General features: G+C 41.5%; 1 protein-coding gene across 1 annotated transcript; it reads left to right on the forward strand.

Moving 5' to 3' along the window:
• Positions 1-3,099: 3,099 nt before the first annotated feature.
• stk17al (serine/threonine kinase 17a like) lies at positions 3,100-15,188 on the forward strand. The gene is made up of 7 exons (XM_054760587.1): positions 3,100-3,358; positions 6,171-6,383; positions 11,200-11,344; positions 11,851-11,977; positions 12,054-12,102; positions 12,175-12,354; positions 13,972-15,188. The coding sequence occupies exons 1-7, from the start codon at positions 3,261-3,263 to the stop codon at positions 14,255-14,257; spliced, it is 1,098 nt and encodes a 365-aa protein (XP_054616562.1). The 5' UTR covers positions 3,100-3,260; the 3' UTR covers positions 14,258-15,188.
• Positions 15,189-21,583: the final 6,395 nt, after the last annotated feature.

Consider the following 21,583-nt stretch of genomic DNA (forward strand, 5'->3'; position numbering starts at 1 on the left):
CAAGTTTCTCCAGGTATTTGGTTAACTGGGACGCAAAAAATATTATATGGGGTTCATATGGGGTTCTTCTTTCATTCTTAAATACACTTAGTGAGAGCTGTTTGTCTTTTCTCGACATCATCTCTCCCTTACAAAGGTCTAACAAGGACACAGAGTGACTTTATATTTGCCAGCTCTGAGTGATGGTCTGCTTCCTCGTTCCCGTCTCCTCCTCCTCCGCTTGGAATTGGGTCACACAAGTAAAAAGTTTACAAAAGCGACTAAACGGGCCTGAAGGCAAGGTATTCAGGGCGAAATGGGGGCAAATATTTAACAGACCACTGTCCCCGCGCATGTAAAGGCACACCCGGGGGTTTCGACGTCTGCCTTTTCTGCATCCCAAAGGGTGTTTTTTAGATTGTCTCACGCGATGCCCAAGTGGATGAAAACGGCATTTGAGCGTGGTTTCCTTATCTAGTGATGTGGATAAAAGTCATAAGATGGTCAAAACTGAAGAAAGATGTCCCATTTTTGCTGCAAAGCTGAAGAAAGCGATGCCACTTTTTGCATAAAACTGATGGAGAAGCCATTTTTGGCTTAAAGCTGAATAAGGATATACCAGTTATGGTTCAAAACTGAAGCAGAAGATGACATTTTTGGGTCAAAACTGAAGTAGATTGCATTTTTTGCATAAAAATGAAGGTTTTACCAGTTTGGGCTCAAAACTGAAGAAGGAGATACCATTTTAGGGTCAAAACAGATGGGGATACTATTTTTTGCATAAAACTGAAGGAGATACCATTTTTGGATTTAGAAAAGTGCCTGTAAAGGAAAAATTAAATATTGAAATTAACAGTAATCGGTATCTTTAATTTGTCTCATTAAAATAAAATAAAAAATAAAAAAAAGGGCAGTGACACGAAATGGTCTGATAAAAATATGTATTAAATTTAAATAAATGTCTGTAAAAATATTATTACAATAACGATAAAACATTGAAAATATTGTAAAATAATATTAATAATTATATATTTGCATGCTTGTCTGCTATAGGACAAAATTAAAATATTAATCAATTTATTTTGATAAAACTTGACATTAATTCCCATGGAAAATGTCCAAATAATAGTATACATCATAAACAATATGATTAAGTATATATTTGTTTGTCTGTGTATGACAAGAATTTATATTGGGATTAAATGAAATGACACCAAATGTTCCACTCTATAAGGGGAGTGTACAAATACATTTCTTAGCTAAACTTCCCATGGAAAGTTAAAGTTGTGTCATGGTTGAATTCCTTGTATTGAGCTACTGGTATTTACTTCATGGACTGTACCATTCAGTGGGAACATTTGGTGAACATGCACCGTGCATGACTTGTAGTGGTGTACCAGCTAGCACTGTGGACAAAAGGCACATTCACAGCGGCGCTATATATCTTCAGTGAAACATTATCACATCCTCGTGCACCTCATTAAAACCCCTACTGAGCATCAATCACATCCACATGTTGGACGCTTTACTGGGACGGGCCCACGTCCTGCAGCTCTTGTAAGTGTTAGCGGGTCACGACCAAACTTCTCATATTCACACGAGCTACAGTAAACGGCGAGCTGGCAGACTAATTCTGCTGGTATGTGTTTTCCTTTGCTGCTCTGAACATCAACCCCCGACGATCAAGGCTTCTCAGAGCGCCTCTGCCAGGTCTTCAGGTAAGAAGGGGTTATGCAACCTTGTAATGACTCAGGGGGGACTGGAGGAATGCCGTCAATGCTTCACTTTGACATCACTGCAACGCAATTTGCTTTGCCATGCTAAAAGTGGACAATCGCTCGCTGTGTGCTACGTTAACGGCTATGTCCACCACATGACCCAACAATAGATATGTGCCCTGAGCCATCGCACAAGCACACACCATCTTATCTTCTTTCATTATGACATCACAGGTCTATATGAATCACTACACTGTTTTAGCTTCATGCTGCAAATAAATACCTCGATTCAATTAACCATCAATAAACATTGGCATTAAGAGCTGTGGCTGAAGGCAACCTCCTGATGTTAAAAAATTTAATCTGAACATATGGAGGATTTTTTCTTTAATGCCCAATTGTAATGAATGTATCAATTTCTGGCCCCAAACCGCTTAGACAGCAGATATTTGCCAGTAAACAGTTAGTCGACAGTTACAACCAGTTGGTCCGGATCATCATCACTTTCCTTCGCCAACGCTGAGCCCGCTGCCGGGGATGCTTGGAATTCTTCTTAAATGACGGACAAGCGCTTGTTTGTCTCGCTGGGACTCTCCCACAGATGCTCCCGTTAGCCTGAGGCCAGCTTCACCGCCAAAGTCTCACCTGGAGCGGCAGAGGCCAAGCCCAGGCCGAGCAGCGGCGGTAAAAACAACGCACATACCGATGATCGCGTCGTGCCTGGTATGTTTGGCACCGCGCGTGTGTCCTTAGATGGATGTGAACATGCCATGCTTGGGAACGCTTCATGAAGTACGCAATGAAAACAATCCTGTATTAAATACTGTATTAAATACAAAAGAAAAACAGTGACAGAACCCAATGATTGAATACATGCAGGACATAATAAAGAATTTTAATGTTAAATGCAGGATATATATGTTTGATTGGCATTTTTGATAGACATATGATAGATATGGCTTATAAGTTTAGCAAAGATGTGCAAACGGGTAAAATATATTTTAAAAAACGACCTAAATGTCTGTTTTGTTTAAAAGATGACGAAGCAATGTGAAATGTGCTTCATTGCACGCCCAGAATATGCCACTAAACCACTAAAAAGCGACACAAATAAGACAAACATTTACTCTGACAACTACTTGAGGACAGTATTTTTGTATGGATAAACAGATGAACGCGAGTGAACCCGTAAAGTAAAACGTCATTATGACAAATATCTTTACCTGCGCCTACAGACATATGAACCCCTGAACGCATCACAGCCAATCTGGGTAGTTTGCATTCGATTTGCCGCAACCCTTTTCGCCTATCAACACTCTCTCATTGGTGTGTTGGGTGTGACGTCACCTAAAGAGGCGGGCGTACATGCGGAGTTTAAGAGTGGGAATGAGTAGGAGGAAGTCAGGAAACAGTTAACGATCCGACAGTCGGTTTTACGCACCTTCCTCTGATAGTATATTCCCACGTACTATGTTCGCCTCTACTTGATCTTTGTTTTGTCCGTGGAAGAACAGACAGAGACGCTTCATTTCGTTAAAAAAAGTAATAATAAACTCCGAGAAGATGGACAGCAAGAGCGGAATGGTGGCGAAAATCCAGACTAGGATAAAATCAGACCCCTTTGCAGCTAATTATGAGCTGGTGGGCAAAGAACTGGGCCGGTAAGTCTTAATTAGTTTGTTTTATTTTATTGATATTATCAATATTATACTGCTGTATTTGTCCTTATCAAATTGTATGCTTAACATGTGAGCCTGAAGCGCACAATTCCAAGTACGTCTGCACAGATTACATACAAAAACACCCTTTTTTTTTTTAGAATGATTATAACTCCCACTTTTGATTGACACTGTCAGAAACAGTATGATTGTTATCATGGTTGAACTTTTCACTGACATTTTTATGCTCAGAACAGTTTCATATTGTAACCCTCTCATTTAGCCAAACAAGGCAAGCAAAACATTCCATATTGTCATAGTGTATACATCGTGTCAAGCTGTATTGTTTGTTACACTTTTGTATTTGATCACATCAGACACGTTTCAGCTCCTGGGGGGCTTCCCATGGTGCTTTGCAAGCTAACGTGTTAATCACGTTAGTTATTTTGCACTCTGCACGTGTGACTGAAACTCATGCTAACTGCAGATCCTGGCATTCCTTGTGTAAAAGAACATTCTGAAAATGTTTGGATTCAAACTACAATGATATGGGGGCTTCCAGATGTTGTTCCAAAGAAAGAAGTTACCGGTCATGTTTACACTGACAAACATTTCACATTATTGTTGTATATCTGGTGGCATTTCTCTTTTATCGAGTTGCGCAGATTACATACAAAACCTCAATCAAAAAATCAGCCTTTTTAGTAAGACTATAATGCTCATTTTTGATGGGATGCTGTCAGAAACACAAGTTGATTAATACAAATGTTGCACTTGGCACTGCTTGTCTCATGCTCAGAATTCTTTCTCATATTCTAACCAGCTCATAAACCCAAATAAGGCAACAAAAACTGTAGAAAGTGTCACTTTAACTAAGTGCTGTTATGAATGCAGGATTTTTGTTGCAGCTCTTGTATTGGATCACATTAGGGCTATTTATTTGTTGCACGGCAGCCTGGATCAAATGCTGTTGCAAATGCAGAGCAAAAGCTAAATAAAGGAGGCCAGGGGGAGCACCCATGCAGCCAAACACCCTGGGATATCCTGGGACAGCAGCCAGGACATGTGTGTTGGATGGGGGGGCTTGTAAAGTTCCTCCCCTCTTCTTCTTTTTTTGACATTAAAACCCTCCCCGTGTCTTTTGTTCCTCGTAATATCAGCTTGAAATCGGGCCTTGTAATCACATTATGTGTGTGTGCGTGCATGTGTGTGTGTGTGTGTGTGTGTGTGTGTAGAGCGGCATTCCAGGAGATTAAATTAAAAGATTTTACATTAGAAGGTATGTCAAGCATATTAGAGCTATAGTTAGTGGCCGGAAATTAAAGGCAAATCATCAGCTCTTGTCTTTTTTAATCAAAGTGGCCTAATTATTTCATCAAGTTGGCCTATTTTTGTCTGGTGGTGAAGCTCTTCTGTGATGAGTATGTCCGATTGTACCATACCAAGCAGGAACGTGAACCTGTGTGTGCACATTTCTCCTCACACTACGGGATGCATAACAAAAATCACACAGGAATTCCATTTCTGCATCAAATTCTCAGAGAGGTAGCATGTCTTCCAAAGCATTTTGAGGACAACCAATAGGGGGCGCCACTAATTACAGCCATGGCTGTACTGTAATGGGAGCTATTTGATCATCATAGCTGGACTCATCAGGGCTTTAGAGGAAGGGAAGTAAAGTTATGTTTTGTAACAGCCATTTGGACGACGGCCATGTTTAGTGGTAACCTCTGACCCCTCTTTTAAAAGACCCCTCATGGCTCCTTTCAGTGCACATTGATCACATCCTTTCAGCACACATGTAGTTCCCAGCCCACATGGTGCGCTTCTCCACGGGGCTAATTAACTTGAAAAGGCTCTGACGGGGCTTTTTGCACAATGAGCCATCACTATTCACAGACTACCAACAGAGCCTTCTGGACCCGAACCCCAAAAACAGAACCAGACAGGATTAGGTCCACAGCACAGTGTGGGAATGTTGGGAAAATAAGCGGCACCGTGCTGGGTTTCAACCTCTGGACATTTCATTCAGATTCTGTCTGCTGGATCGAAATGTTAGCATCCACGGACGCTTTGACCCCCGCCAGCTACCCCGCCAGCCCCCGGGCGGGTGGGTGGTCTCTGACTGTCCCTGGTACCAACTGGTTAGCTTTTTGTACGACTGTCACGGCCTCTGTGTGGAGGCGTCAACACATTGTCCACAACGTCCATTTGTCCATGTTGCTGTCAGCTGTGTTAAGGGGGGGGATCATTATGTCTTTGGAGGGGGGTGGGGGGGGGTCAGCTCATGTTGGACATCCTGGCCACTCCCACACATGCCCTTTGACTCAAGCTAATGACTGTTGAGAACATTTAGGCAGCACCCTGCCAAGGAAGTCATGTTTTTATTGCCGTTTGTTTTGCTGTTCAAGTGACTTTAGGGATTTTTACTACATTTTGTGCAGGAGTGGTGCACGGGTGAAGGGAAAAAACACTAACTTCTGGGTCAGATCTGGGATTTTGCGCCGAAATTTCAGTCGATTGGGTCTGATGTGTTGATTCCATTGTTGACTGAGACAAAATTTTAGGCTTGTGAAGTTACACAGGCATGTAAACAGGAGTTGAGAACATGGAAAAGTTTCAGATTCATCCCCCAGGCGAAAAGCAAGTGTGCAGAGTGTCCACTGGCATTTCCTGTGCACATATTTGAGCCCAATAGCAACATCTGCACTGTCCAACCTTTTTACGTCTGTGTGTGGCCCATTGTCTTGTGTTAACGCTTATATTTGTCCTGCTGTTTAAAATTCTCTCACTCTTCACCTGCTTTCTTTCCCAGGGGAAAGTTTGCGGTGGTGAAGAAGTGCGTGGAGAAGACGACGGGGAAGCAGTACGCCGCCAAGTTCCAGAGAAAGCGGCGGAAGGGCCAGGACTGCCGCGTGGACATCCTGAACGAGATTGCCGTGCTGGAGCTGGCCAAGTCCAACCCATACGTTGTGGCGCTGCACGAGGTCTACGAAACCACCACAGAGATCATCCTGGTGTTGGAATGGTAAGACGTCACGCTGGAAAAGTATGAAAGGCTCGCCATTAGACCTCGTGCCTGAAATGTCCCACATCACGTGTCGCCGCCTGGGCCGTGCCAGGAAAAGTGGGTTACGCAGGCTTTGTCTCTAATTGCCAAAGGCTTTCCACGAATGATTATCTGAAAACGTCAGAGGTCGGTGGAAGAACGTCCTAATTAGGTATTGGCGTTAAGGGAAAAATGCTTGTGAAGTGAAGATCAGGGGAAATTAAGTCGAATGATTGAATGCAATGGCCTGAAGTTCAGAGCTAAATATCTCACACATTGGAAAAACACAAGCTAAGGAGCTAAATAAAGTTGAGAAATATTAGCATGTGAAGACATGAAAGCAATCTTGCAACAGTCCCAAACAATTGTCTGTTGTAGGCACATGTAGCACTGCAATTAACTAAACATCAGTAGAAATAAGTTTGTCAGTGGAATGCAAAGGTCTGAGGTTCAGAGCTAAACATCCCAGACACACATTAGAAACACACAAGCTAAGTAGTTAAATAGTCGAGAATTATTTGCGTGTGAAGATATGAAAGCCATTTTGTGACGGTACCAAAGATTGGTTGAGCTAACTTTGTCATCTTGGGAACTTCACTCCATTCACCAGCCTGTTGTAGGCACACACAGTTTTGCAATTTAATCAAGATCAGTAAAATTAAGTTCAACAATGGAACGAAAGGCCTGAGGTTCAGAGCTAAACTTCTCACACATTGGGGAAAAAAAACGAGCTGAGTTATTAAATAGACGTGAAATATTAGCATGTCAACATATCAAGGCAATCTTGTGACGGTATCGAAGATTGGTTGAGCTAACTCTTTCTTCTTAGGGAACTTCACTTCATTCACCAGCCTGTTGTAGGTACACATAGTTTTGCATTTTAATCAGTAGTAGTAAAATTAAGTTGAACAATGGAATGAAAAGGCCTGAGGTTCAGAGCTAAACTTCTCACACATTGGAAAAACACAACCTAAGTTGCTAAATAAAGTAAAAAAAATATTAGCATGTCAAGATATAAAAGCAATCTTGTGACAGATTGATTGCGCTAACCTTGTCATCTTAGGAAACTTCATTCCATTCACCAGCCTGTTGTTGGCACATATACTGTAGCATTGCAGTTCAGTGACAATTAGTGAAATTCTTCAATGGAATGTAGAGACCTGAGGTTCAGAGCTAAACGTCTCTCACACTGGAAAAATGCAAACTCAGCAGCAAAGTCAAGAAATACAGCATTTTGCACCATCTTGTAACAGTACCAAAGTTAACCTATTGTTGTGCTAACTTTGCTAGCTTTGGGAACCTCGCTCCATTGGCTTTCCACCAGTCTCTTGTAGGCACATATAGTATTGCTAGCAATTTTAATTATTTTTGTCTTTCTTTTCTCACTTTTTGTTTTGATTCCTACAGCAGCCCGTTTAGGCAGCAAACTAGCCGGGGCCAAAGCAGACATTTGCTTCCCAACAACCTAAACCGCATATAAAGATATGAAAACACAAACACAACTGACACATTTATTGCAAAAACATGAGTCAACAAATTGTGAGGATCAATAAAAGAGCGTCCCATATTTCACTCAATACGGACCCAAAACAGGTCAGAACGCCAAGTTTGGGAAAGCCCGGTGTGAGGAATTCCTCTTGAAAGAGTGTTAAAACGTTCACAGGAAATTTAAACAAATTGGGAAACAACCCTAACTGTGTGGTGTGGAGCTAAGCGCTAACTCGTCGCACATTTGTGGCTATGCTATGCCAATGGTTCTAGTGAGCTGTTCGCCACACGCCCGACTAGCGCTGCGCATGCGAGGCTTCTGGAGAATCTCTGTGACGTGGAAAAGGGGAAGTATTGCCACCACGCGACCCCGCAGACAAAACAGCAAGGAAGTCAAAGTCCAAATTTCTGCCCTTATGCATAACAAAAAGGTTATCTCTTAACGAGGTCTTTCACTTTGCGTTCAGTTGCAATCATCTGGGTCACACGGCTCGCTCTCCCAAACCTTTTTTTTTTTTTATCTCCATTTCCTGTGCGGGCAGTAAGTGAGCAAGGCTGCTAAAAGTAGCACTCCTGCCGCCAAGCGCACACATTTCTCATGGCCGCAACCACATCCTCAGTCATGTCAGAGAAGCAGACGCTTGAATTCTCAGCGCTTAGCGTGCAGCTGCAGCCAGTAGCCTGCCGCAGAACACCCCAACCCCCACCGCCATCTGCATGCGCTTCAGATTTTAAGCTTAAAACTTTTAGGCTATGTTTATACAGCACTGTCGGAAAGCTTTTGATGTCATATGCATGCCAGTTGGTGGCGTTGTCCCTTAGTAAGTGCGCACCTGAACCATGTTGTAGTCACTATGCATTCTTTACACTGTACTCTTTACTTGCGTATCTTGCTTGCTTGCTGCTGTAACAAGTTAATTTCCCCGCTGTGGGATAAATAAAGTACATACAAAAAAGGAAAATTCCTGTGAAGTGGTGTGGTTCAGAGCTAAACATCTTCACACTGAAGAACACCAGCTGAGTAGCGGAATAAAGAGAAGCATTTGCGTATCAACTTGTGAAAGCATATTTTAACGACAGCAGTTGTGGCGCTAACTTTGTCAGCCCGGGGAACCTCACTCCATCCACTCACTTTGCAACCGTCTGTTGGGGAAAAAAAAGAAAAAAACAACGTCCACATTGATATGCATTGTGAGATGTTGTGCACTTCAGGCTTCAAAGCGGCATTATCGCGTAAAGACATGGTGAAAAAGATGTTGCGTAAGCAGCTCGCTAATGTGCTAACAGCGGGTTAGCAAAACCAAAACACACCAGAAAGTTGCAATGTTGACTTTGTGTCTCAGCGAGGGTAAACTGAAGTGGATGTTTCCTGTTTCTGAGTATTTACGCTTGGAGAACATGCATTGATAAAGACTTCGGGAACCTCATTCCATCCGCTTTCCACCAGTCTTTTGAAAATGTGGTGCAAAAATTATGTTTTTGGGGGGGTGCATTTTGAGGCTCCAGCGTTACCGTGTAAACAAACGGTGAAAAATACGTTATCGGGTTCCAAGAGTGTTTTGTAACCGACCCACTGGTGCAGTTTTGTTACTCCAACTTTGTCTTTTGCTTTTCATGGTTTTTGCTGACTTTTTGTCACCGATAGCGTCCATAAACACGACATGGATGGTTATGCAAACTAGACGATGACGGTGGCAGTCCTGTGTGAAACACTGTAACTCATGGGTGCCCAAAGGGAGGCCCGGGGGCCATTTGAGGCCCACGTCTTTTTTTTTCTTTTTTTTTTAATTGTCCTGTGGCACATTCTAAAAATATAATTTAGCAAAAAAACAAAAAACAAAAGCAGCAGCAAAAAAAGGTTGGACACCCCTGCTGTAAACTAGTCCGGTTGAAAAATCGAAATATGGCTTTAATATTGCGATATCTACCTCGTAAGTTAAAAAAGCAGCCCCTGTCTTAGCCAGCAAGGTTAACCCTCGGTTAGACTTTTCATTTCCTGATTCTGTTTATTTACGTTTGGAGAACATGGCAGTTTTCATGACTGCACTCGGCCCGTTGGCGGACCTAAAACCTTACTTGGGCTGGACTACTCTCAAAGAAGTACGCTTGTAAGTCCTAGACATATTTTTGCCCCCTTTTCCCCATTTTAAAAGTACCTTACTTGGAGATTAAGGGCTGATCTGACCTCATCCCTTTGTCCATGTGGTGTACTGGAGGGGGTCTAATCCCCCCGTTGCAGGGGAGGATGTCTGCTTGCCATGCCTTCTTGGAAAGTTGCGGTTGATCATTTTTTACTTAAGACGTTCGTCAGTGCAAAGGAGCCTTCCCCGTTGACTGGTTAGTTCATTTGTGACGTGGGAGGTCGTCCAAATCTCACTGATAATGCGGGGATCCTCAAAGGCGTGTTTTCATTTTCATCTGTACTCTTTCGGGATTTCCGCAACACAAGTCCATCAGATCCAACCGCTGCTGCTGTGTGCGTGTGTCCTCAAAATCCTGCAAATGTTCACAGCTGAATCTAGTTGGGGGGGGGCGCTACCGCGGTTATGTAATATAAAAAAAAACAAAAAACATCAAAATCCTCCACAGATGCTTCCAGTTTTTTGTTGAGGCTGGAGGCATCGGTGAAGTCTACCGTGTCCTCGCTTTACTGTACTTGATGCTGTTGCACAAGTGCAGCAAGACCGGGCAGGAGGAGTTATTATTCCACAAATTATTTGAATCACCCACGCAAAAAATGGTTTTTAAAGTGTCTTGTTACCAACCTGACAGCTTTTACCTGCCTTGTCATTCACCTTCATTGTTGACATTCATTAAAAAATGCATGTTCATGACGTGTTGATGGCCCAAGGAGTCCTTATCTGCCGCCGTGCTTATCTTGTGTAATTTTCCCCCTGAGAGGCAGCACGTAACGGTGGCCAGTGTGCAATAACATTTACTGTAGAACAGCAATGACTCTCATTAGCGCTGATATCATCACACCAAAGTACACAGGAGACTCCTGGTTATGCAACACTCAAAATGGAGCCGGTTGGTTTACATACATTAAAGGTCCCCTAGGATGCAAAAGTAGCCAGCCCCTAACTAGCAGGCTTCACTACATGTCTTAAAATGCAGCACAGGAGTCAGTCAGCTACAGACATGGGAGATCCAAGTCTCATTTTGTTTTTCTTCAGCGAGTAGCCCAGCCTAGCATGATGTTGCTGTTCAAATGTGACTGGAGGGTTAGCACTGTAACTAACATAGCTATGCTAGTGGAGAAATACTACAATATATGACCTTTGACCTTTTCCTCCTATCCTTGCAGCGCGGCCGGAGGAGAAATCTTCGAGCAGTGCGTGGCCGACAGCGAGGAGGCCTTCACGGAGAAAGACGTAATCCGGCTGGCCAGGCAGATCCTGTCAGGGGTGGCCTTCCTGCATCGGAACAATGTGGTGCATCTGGACCTGAAGGTGAGGAGGGTTTTCGTGAGAGATTATGTGACGATACGGGGCAGACTATTCCCTGGAGGCGGCGGTGGCAGCGTGTTTTAGTCTGTTATGTAAGCTGGTTTGGTGTCCCATGAGGGGAACCGTCTAATAACAGCAGATGAGGTAACGTGGCTTTTGTCATTGTGGTTTTCCTTCACGAACCCTGTCCTCCAGATGAGATAATCCTTCCCTATTAGCGCTAAAATGGGTCCTGACTGCGGTGTCAAGAGATTGGGTTCCCAAGCAAACCTGGCGTTTGTCCAAACCAACCCCAAAGTCATTGTGCACTCCTAACAATGCGTCCAGGAAGTCATCGGATGTAATAACCCTCCCTTCTCCTCCCTGATTGGCTTAGTCGAAGATCTGAGGCACTGTCAGATGCAGACTGGCGAAGCAGACTCCCAAATCCTCTCGGGATTCTTTTCATCTCAAGTGCCAAATCCCTTCGGCGGTTACATAACCTTTCACGTCCGTCTGATCCTCCGCAGCCGCAGAACATCCTACTGACCAGCGCTAGACCTCTGGGCGACATCCGCATCGTGGACTTTGGCCTGTCCAGACATATGGACAGCATCTCTGAGGTCCGGGAGATTCTGGGTACTCCGGAGTATGTCGGTAAGTCCTCTTTTAAGAAGCACTTGTGTCGTTTTTAGGTTACCCGTCGGCTAATTACCGTTCTTTTGCGATCTAGCGCCAGAAATCCTGAACTACGAACCAATCAGCACTGCGACAGACATGTGGTGAGCGCTTTATTCTACTTTTTAGCATCACGTTTTGCAACTTTCAAACCTGACCCATCGTCTTGCTCTCAGGAGCGTGGGGGTTCTAACCTACGTCATGCTGACCGGCGAGTCACCCTTCCTGGGCGACGACAAGCAGGAGACGTTTCTCAACATCTCCCAAGTCAGCGTGGAGTACTCGCACGACACCTTCGAGGACATCTCCCCGATGGCCGTCGACTTCATCAAATGCCTGCTGGTGAAAAACCCCAGGTGAGGACACGAGTACGCACCGGATCTGAGTCAGGCGGATATGTGCGTCTAAATCGCCGTCTTGGGCAAAAAGTCTGTTTCCTCTTGTGCAAGTTGTGACTTCATCTCCTTTAAAAAAAAAAAATGGAGTCATTTTTGTTCTGATTACTCCAAAACGGATACGTGACTCATTTTGGTCACCCGTTTTACCACGTCAGGTCTGACCTTTCTGGGGAAACCCACAACTTTTTGTGTCCATTTTATGAGAGCAGTTTTATTCAACATTGTTTGGAAAGATTATCTGTACAATATTACATGAGTTGTAGCAAGGTGTGATTATGGCTAACACTAACAAGCTGGTAATAACTCATTTTTGTGTTTTCTGGAGTTTTGTTACTTAAAAAGTCAAGAGTAATGGTACAGAATAATGACAAAGTGTGTTTTTGTCAGAGAAATGATGTTAGCACTAGTGCTAGCTTTACCTTTGTGTGGTGGTTTTTTAAAAAAATCCCCGTTTTTGACTAACATCACACTTTTTCTTTCCTTTTATTGGGTTTATACTTAAATTGAACACTAATTGATCAGCTTTATGAGAACATAAGTTTTAGCAACCTGCGGCTAATAGTAGCAAGCTAGCAGTAACTCGTTTTTTTACGTTTACGTTAGTTTTAGCACGCTGCAATGTGGCAAAAATGTGGCTTCACCTTAACAAGGAATTATGTTTATTTAAAAAAGGTCCATAAATGTTTTACTAATATAAAACTTTTTTCTGGAGTTTGTTTAAATTGAACACAAACTTGACCTTCATAAATTAACTGTCATATTAAGCTACTTTCAGCAGTAGCAAGCTAGCAGAACCCTGTTTTTGCAGTCTAGACCTTCATGTTTTGTTTTGGTTTTTTTTGTTGTTAGCAAGCATTATTAAAAATTGGCAAACAGGCTGTAGTGGTAAAGAATAATTCCAACGTGTGTTTTTGTAGGGGAATCGTGTTAGTGCGCTTGCAATCATTTGGCTAAATGGAACAAGCTAGCTAAAACTTGTCCAACTTTGTGTTTTGTGGTGCTTTTTTGTTACCTACATTTGCTAAAAAGTCGAGATAAGGAGGGCGTAACGGTACAGGTTGACAGTCTGTTTTTGTTGGGGGAAATCATGCTAGCACTTGTGCTAACTTAACCTTTTGCCAAACATCACACTTTTTTCTTTTTAGATCAGACTCTGTGCACTCAGTTTTTTGTTCCTGAAAATCACTAAAAAGCTAACAGAAGCCGAATGCAACGGTAATAAAATAAAGGCAAAGCGTGTTTTTGTTGGGGAAATCATTTAGTGCCAGCGTAGGGCTTCAGAACATGACACATGATCGTGTTTCAAGCCCATCACCTCATTAAGTCTCTACTCGCCCAAAGAGCCATCTTGTCTGAAACTAGGTGATTTTGAAGGGGGATTTTTTGTGTCAAAATGGGATTAGTGGATGTTTTTGTGCTGTCAGTATTGATAAATTGCAGCAGATTAGCGTGGAGACCTCAAAGATTCCTCAGTGTTGCATAATCTTTGATCGACAAAGGAGGACGAGTGTTTTTTGTTCCACTCTTCAGTTTTTCATGGAATTTCCACTGATCTGCGACATTTTGTTTTCACAGGAAGCGAGCCACGGCTGAGCAATGTCTCAAGCACCCCTGGCTGAACCCTCACCCCCATCCCCACCTGCTCCACACCAGGTCTTCCTACACGTCTTTGGACGAGCCGGAGACCAGCCAGTCCGAGTCGGAGCCCGAAAGCCCGGCACCTTCCCCGGAGCTGGACTTGATCGGATCCTACCTGGCGTGCCCGTGCCAGGGGGAGCTGAAGACGGGATGCGGAGCCTTCTCCTTCGCCGAGCCACCCTTCCCCACGCGGCCCGAAATCCAGCAGGAGCTCATCTGCTAGGAAGGACTCCCGTTGCTGTGGAGATGCTGAACTCTTTACTTCCTGCTGAGATGTTCCACACCTCCTGTTTATCAAGACGATAAGGAGGTTCCTCTTCAGGTGACTCGGACTTCTCAACGTTCTGTGATGAACTTTTGGTGAAGGAAGTTTAAAAAAAAAACAATTTTTATATGTTTATTTATGTTTTTTTGTATAACTTTAGCTTCTTCGACATCCCGCAAACCTGCGTTGAATGGAAATGGCAGCATTCTCACATTTTGAGTACAATCTGTAGCACTTTTTTTTTAATGTTAAAAACAACAAATATTTCGGTATAAAGACAACAAAAACGCACGTCGCTTACTGTACATATGATTCGTCACCATGTCACACTGTGTCCACATCACCTTACGGCGTATTTCTGTTGTTTTGTTGTTCTTCTGGGCGTTTGCACAAGTCACACCTTTTTTTTTTTCTTTTCTTTTTTAATTTAAATTTTATTTGAACTTTTATTTGAACTTTTACTCAAAAAGTCAGAGTGAGAGTGCCGCAAGATTGACGCTCTTCACGCGTTGCTAAAATAACCGGCTCAAAGCTCACACTTGTTTACACCGATGATGCTCGCCTTCAGCGGTATAAAATCGTGCGTTTAGTATTAAGATGGATAAACTGAAGTGTTTTTTTCAATGTTAACTTTTACTTGCTTTTTGCTGTTGTCGTCGTCTTCTGCTTGTGGATGACGGGCAGTTTTGCACTTGTCCTTCTGGACGTTTTCTTTTGTTTGTTTGTTTGTATAAAGATGAATAAATGTTGTTGTTCGTTGCAAAATGTAACGAGGAAAGAAATACATTTTGTATCAAATGGGTTTTTTTTGTCTGTTTAATTGCTTTAAACCACAAGGCACCTTTTTGGGTGACTAGGGAAAAAATAATCATTAAAAAATATAGATAGATAGATAGATAGATACATATATATGTATGTATCTATATATACATGTATATAGTATGTACGTTTATTTATATGTATAGTGTGTATATATGTATGTATATACTGTGTATGTATATATATATAGATATATAGAGATATATAGATATAGATATATATAGATATATGTATGTATCTATATATACATGTATATAGCATGTACGTTTATATGTATAGTGTGTATATATGTATGTGTATATATATATATGTGTGTGTGTGTGTGTGTTATATATATATATATATATATATATATATATATTACACATACACACATGTAAGTATTTTTATATATATATATGTGTATATATACACATTATATATATTTATTTGTTTATTTTTTATAACAAAAAGAGCATAAAAACATACATTTAAAAACAACCTTTGTTAGGTTTGATGTTACCGAAGCGATTTGATTCGACCAAAGTGGGGCGTGGGGGGAATAAATATTACAAATGTATTGCACTTCCATGAGGGGAAACCATTTTGGGACGCAAGGGTAAAAAGTGGGACTTGATTTTTGAAACTGAGGCAAAAGTTGAAAAAAATATGACTATTATTTATTTATTGTTATTGTTATTAACATGGTGGTCCTGATGAAATGCTGTTGCGGCACATTGAGCAGCCCTCATCTGATAAAATATCAAAAATTCCTACTTTTCCAAGATAACGCTCCATTTTTTCAAATCACATTAAAAAAACATATTAACAATATCATCACATCATATTTAGCCCCTCTCATAGCTAAAAAGGCTGCCAAAATATTAGAACCAACTTCAACCCTGCTGAAAAGTGAAGGACGTACTTCCAGAGGAGCGTTGTGGTGGTCTGCTGGAGGCTGAGGAATGCCAGAAATGTTCCCACTTCCTGTGACCTCCATACTCCATCCTTGCGAAGTTTGTTTTCCCAGTGGGAGGTGACGCTGCAGCGTGCAGAACTCTCTGGAACAGTAGCTGTAACCATGGTGACCACGATGTGTCCACACAAAGGGAGATGCCTTTGTCTATCTGCGGTCTGTACTGACGATAAGAAGAGGGATATATGGAGGAAAGTTCAAAGGTTACATTACATTACAAACATCAACACATACGCAAAGTAAAGATTGTTTGAGCATGTTTGACCAATTTATCCAACAGCTATCAAGGCTACAAGGCAAATATTTGTTCAAAGCCAGCGCTGTAAAAAATACCAGTAACTAATTTATTTGATTGATTATGTTAAACTTTTTTAGCCACGTGCATCATGTCAAGCCACGCCTCTGTTACGAAGGCAGAAGGTGAAACTGTGCAGTGCCCTCACACAGTCACACCTTTCATTTATCACTGTATTCTGACTTGAACACATCAGCAGCAGTGCAATTCACACACCATATATCATGTATGGTTTTTTATATATATAATAAATGTGTCTCCAACTCACAAACACGTCCGTTTGACATCGGAAAGACACTTCCTCATTGTCACGAGACGACCGCGAGATGTATTCAGGGACACTCCAAACAGCACAACATCTTCTTCATTATGCGTAGTCTAAATAAACATAGACAAAGACAAAAAAAACTTTAAGTAGATATTCTCATCACCCACTAACGTAACTCTTACTACAGAAGTAAAATGTTCTGAATTTATATGCTCGGAAATCCCAGAAAATATATGTACACTCAAAACACGTGAATTAATCTTAAATTACGTGGTGTCTTTGAACGCAACTCCTCATTACTCATAATAACCCAGTTAAAGCTGATCTGCATTGGCTACTTTTTGGCAAATAGAGTGGTATCTTTAACTTGACTAAAATTACAATTTTCAGTTCATTTGAAACACAAATCGTAACAATGAACTTTCTGTTCATAAAATATAATAAAAATTAGCATATTTCACCCATAGCTGAAAATGGTGATTAATCGTGATCAATTCATTTAAAAAACACTTTTAAATAGAGATAACGCAAACAAATGAGGGAGATGACAGATTTTGCTCATGTTTGGTGCTTATAAACTGTTACAACCTCACATTTTCATTTAAACTGACTGATGTAATAGAAACGGTAATAGTTTGCAGAGAAACCAAAGACAACAATGGCTCTTTCCAGAATGATAGCAAAATAACAAACTTTCCTTGATTTACTTCATACAAATGAGCCAAAATGCTTCAAAGGAAAAGCCAGCGCGGGGTCCCGTTGGGGCACGTCGGGGTTAAAATTGTTAACACGGACAGAATGCACAACGGAAGCGCCTCTTCACCTAAAACTGCAGATAACATACTTTGTCACGACCCGTGCGACCCCCCCGGTCATTGTTTGCAGCCTACCAATTTAGAAAGCCTGCAGAGAGGCGCACATACAGTAAACTAGAACAGTGCAGCGAGTTCATTCATACATATTGTGCATACAGTAAATACCTTTGCGGAAGATGGCTGGCTGACTTGAAAACATTGTACAAGGACACGTAAACAGTGCATGATGTCTCTTCCAGGCCTTGGTAGGCCTTTCAGGAATTTCCGGGTCGGAGTTTATCTGATGATCTAAACTCACAACACAAACACATGAGTAGAAAGGATATGTTTTTACAAGGCCACAAGGGTCTTTGAAGGCTCTGCTTTTACACCACTGACGCCTGACTTGGGAATGCACCTGTACATTTTTGGGTCCTGTGAAACGTCAAGGACATTGATTCGATCACAACTGGACCGTTCAGGCTGACTTAGAACAGGCAAGCTAACAGTCGAGGTGTCTTTCTATTCTTGACTTTGGTACTTTGCTACAAACTGTTACCTTGGAGTCCAGTAATTAATTTTATACTACAAAAACTGATTAAAAATCCAACATCATGGTCAAAAATAAGTATTTCTGACTAAAAATCATATTTTTCTTACAATGTTTTACCAATTTGCGTCATATGTACTCGTATCTGAGATACGGTAATCTCTTGCTGCTTCACAGTTCTTTTAAAGATTTTTAAACTGTGATCATTAAAAATCATGCTGTTTTGTGGTTGAATACGGCCTGTTATTTGTAAAAACAATGCATATTTGGGCAAATTTTAAGTGTTTTTGCCGAAATTAATCATTTTCAAGCATAAAAATGGCTACATGGACAAAAATACAAATATAAGGCATTCAGAAGACGCATTCAAAGACGTTGTGATGATATGTAGTATTCTACACTGGTCACTAGGTGTCAGTAATGTTACTGTACTATTCGGTGAATCACTTGATCGCGGCAAGTCTTTTATTGCAGGTTTGAATTATCTCACCACAGGCACAATAATCCCTAATAAAATCACAGGCTACTGTTGCGCCTGTTACACCAAACTAGGACTCAACTCTGATCCTCACTTCCTGTCCTCCCTCAGCTCACCTAGCACCGGAACACATTTACAGCAACACGCATGAGCACGAGTCTTATTTATGTCTTAAATGGCTTATCTTCTGTTATTATGTCGACTATGTTGAGTAATACGAGTGTAAAGGTGACTACAGGGATGTTATTTCATGCGTAGAGGGCTCTAATAATGTTAAAAAACTAATTTAGAAGGTCGGAAAAAGATTTTCTATGCTCTAACTATGAAAATATTCCTTTTACAAATCCTGCTTGGCGGAAAGTCACTTATTATGGTCGGGTCTGGAACCATTTAAGTGCAATAAACAAGCGATTACCGTACTGCAAAAACCAAGTAAATCTCTTAAATCATGATCAAAAATAAGTATTTTTGACTAAAAAACATATTTTTATTTACTCTGTTTTACCATTTTGCTTATCCTACGTCATGTGTACTAAAGTCTGAGCGATGCAGTGCTTAACTAATGTACTATATTAGACCACTGTCATTTTATACATTTTTCAAGAACTTGTTTGTGTTATTTATTTGGCAAAATAAACAACTGAATGGGCCTTTTTCACACAGAGTAACCAAGAATGTTGAAATTCACCTTCCCCCTCAATGTTTTTCAAATTTTCGGTGGATAGTCACTCTATACTGCTCTACAAGCTGTACATTGACTACTCTAAAGCACATCCAAGTTTATAAAATGCTTGCCGTACTCACTTTTGTGAGATACTGGATGCATGCATGAGCTCTTCACGTCTTCATCCAGCAGTACAGTAAATATGCTGAGAACACCCTGACCCTGCTGGCCTCCTTACACAACTTCACAAGTTCTCCCACAGCTAAATGTGTCACCTATTGTGCGTGTTTTTGTTTGCTACGCCAAGGGAGGAAATGGCTGCCGCAAACGGAAAACAGGCTGCGGCGGTGGCGGCGGCAGCGGCAGCATCAGCTCGTCCTTTGTTGAGAATGCTTTTGTTGCTGGTTTCCAGGGACAGAATAAATAACCGAGCCTAACCAAAGGCATCCCCTCTCTCGCCCCACACCAGCCTTGAGCCAAAAGGCTTTCTCTCTTGTCCCCCACGCTGCCAGAAATACAATACGTATACCGCAAATGCTCTAATTAACGCCTCGATTCAATTAACCACAGATTTCTGTAATAAATAATAACTGCTGGGGTCTGTAATTAGCGCTGGGTCACAAAACATTAACATCCGTGGCTGTAGGCAACCTCCTGATGTAGTTGTTTTTTTAATTAACGCCATAAGATTTTAGCTGCATTTGAAGTATCATGAGTGGGCAGCATCCAGCAGCTTTAAATTCCTTGAAAATGGCATTTATGACCACATCAGTGCTATTAAAGCTGGCTGAGTAGGTTGCTCCTTAGCACTATTACATTTGTTACTATTACATTGGTTGTGTTGCATTCCTCTACTTTACTCGGACTATAGGTGCTGTGTGTGTGTGTGTGTAGGTGTGTGTGTGTATGTGTATGGTCTCATGTTTGCACCAAAAGCTTGAGGTCAGCACTGGAATGTAGCAGCAGAAAGCGAGCGAGCGGAGAGGTCAGAGCATCACGGGCCACATTCCAAAGGGATGAAGGGAAGATGACTTGATTAGCCATATGATCACAGAGCATGACCGTATACGGAGGGGGAAGCACAGGTCAGAGGAAGTTCTCCATAACCTTTGATGAGTACACGGTAAATGGTTTTGATTCTCCGGCAATAATTGGGAACATAAGTGCGAAGGAATGTCCACATTATGTAAGGTGCAAGATGGAGCACTTCTGAGAAATACGCTACAGATTAGGAGCGACAACTGGAAAAGGAGCGGGGCAACTGGAGCCGAAGGTCAAATGGAGGAAAGCTGCACCTTCTTGTGTTTTGCAGCCCGACGTAGAAACAGTCAGCAAAGGGTGGCGTCTGTGCACGTGAAACCGAAAGCATGCATGCTCCGGCAGCATGAGACAGAGGTCCAAATATCAACCATACAGTAGAACAACATGGAGCGACGTTTCTTAGAAAGACAAAGTGAAACCATGAGAGGACGTGCAGCAAACAAGCAAATAAATCGTCACTAAAGTTTGAGATTTAGATTCCATTTTAATATTGTGCAAAGATAATCTTTATATTTGGCGAAGATGTTTTGGAGATTTAACAGAGATTTCTGGGAAATGTGGAGATTATTCTTAGATTTCAGCAAAGAGAACATTATTGTCATTTTTTTTAGGGGGTTGTCTTGAGACTTGATGGAGATTCTTTTGGAGTTTGGAATATTTTGTGATTTTGTGAGATAATTTTGAGGCAGAGTTGCTAGTGTTGCTCATGATTATCTTGAAACTCGGTGGAGACTTTTCAGATATGAGAATTTTATTTATTTGATTTATTTATATGACATTGAACAATTTAAATTGGTATTGGTATTTGCACATTTTCCGAGGAGTGGTTTGAGACTGTAAAAATGTCCTACGACCTCACTGATATTTGTTGATACGTTTTGAGTATTTTTAGAATTAAAATTGGAGATTTTTTTGCCATATTGACAGGATCCTCTAAACTTGAGATGTAAGCCAACATTCCTTACAGACGTTTTGACTTAAAGTGCACTTTAGTATTTGCTGGAGATAAGACAGCACAATAATCATCTTTGGGATGTGTAAACACGGCGGCCATTGTGGGGTTGCTTATGCAAGTTGACCTCATATTCCCTCCATGATGTGCGTGACAGGTCTCTGGGAAAAATCACATTAAATGAAGTTCTAAGAAAAAAAGGGTGGTAATATAAATAAAGAGCTTTATTATTACCAGAGGCTAACAGGAAAGACCCCCTCCGTCCCCAGTAAAAGGACATGATGGACTTTTACTGCCTTGGCCTCACAAGGTGTCAGCAGGATGACAAACTACTGTTTGGAAGACCTTTTACATTCAACTCTCACCTCCCAAATGTTGCTCATTTTTAGAAACTGCAACGTGCCAAATAAAAACAAGAAAAAAAACACACGCACATTATGAAAATGTTTTTGCCAGGAGCGACAAAGT

Source organism: Dunckerocampus dactyliophorus, chromosome 18 (assembly GCF_027744805.1).
Source record: "Dunckerocampus dactyliophorus isolate RoL2022-P2 chromosome 18, RoL_Ddac_1.1, whole genome shotgun sequence".
Taxonomy (NCBI): domain Eukaryota; kingdom Metazoa; phylum Chordata; class Actinopteri; order Syngnathiformes; family Syngnathidae; genus Dunckerocampus; species Dunckerocampus dactyliophorus.

Coding starts and splice junctions, on each gene's coding strand:
- stk17al (XM_054760587.1), top strand. CDS start 3,261: ATGGACAGCAAGAGCGGAATGGTGGCGAAAATCCAGACTAGGATAAAA. Junction 3,359..6,170: donor GTGGGCAAAGAACTGGGCCG/GTAAGTCTTAAT, acceptor TTTCTTTCCCAG/GGGAAAGTTTGCGGTGGTGA. Junction 11,345..11,850: donor TGGTGCATCTGGACCTGAAG/GTGAGGAGGGTT, acceptor GATCCTCCGCAG/CCGCAGAACATCCTACTGAC.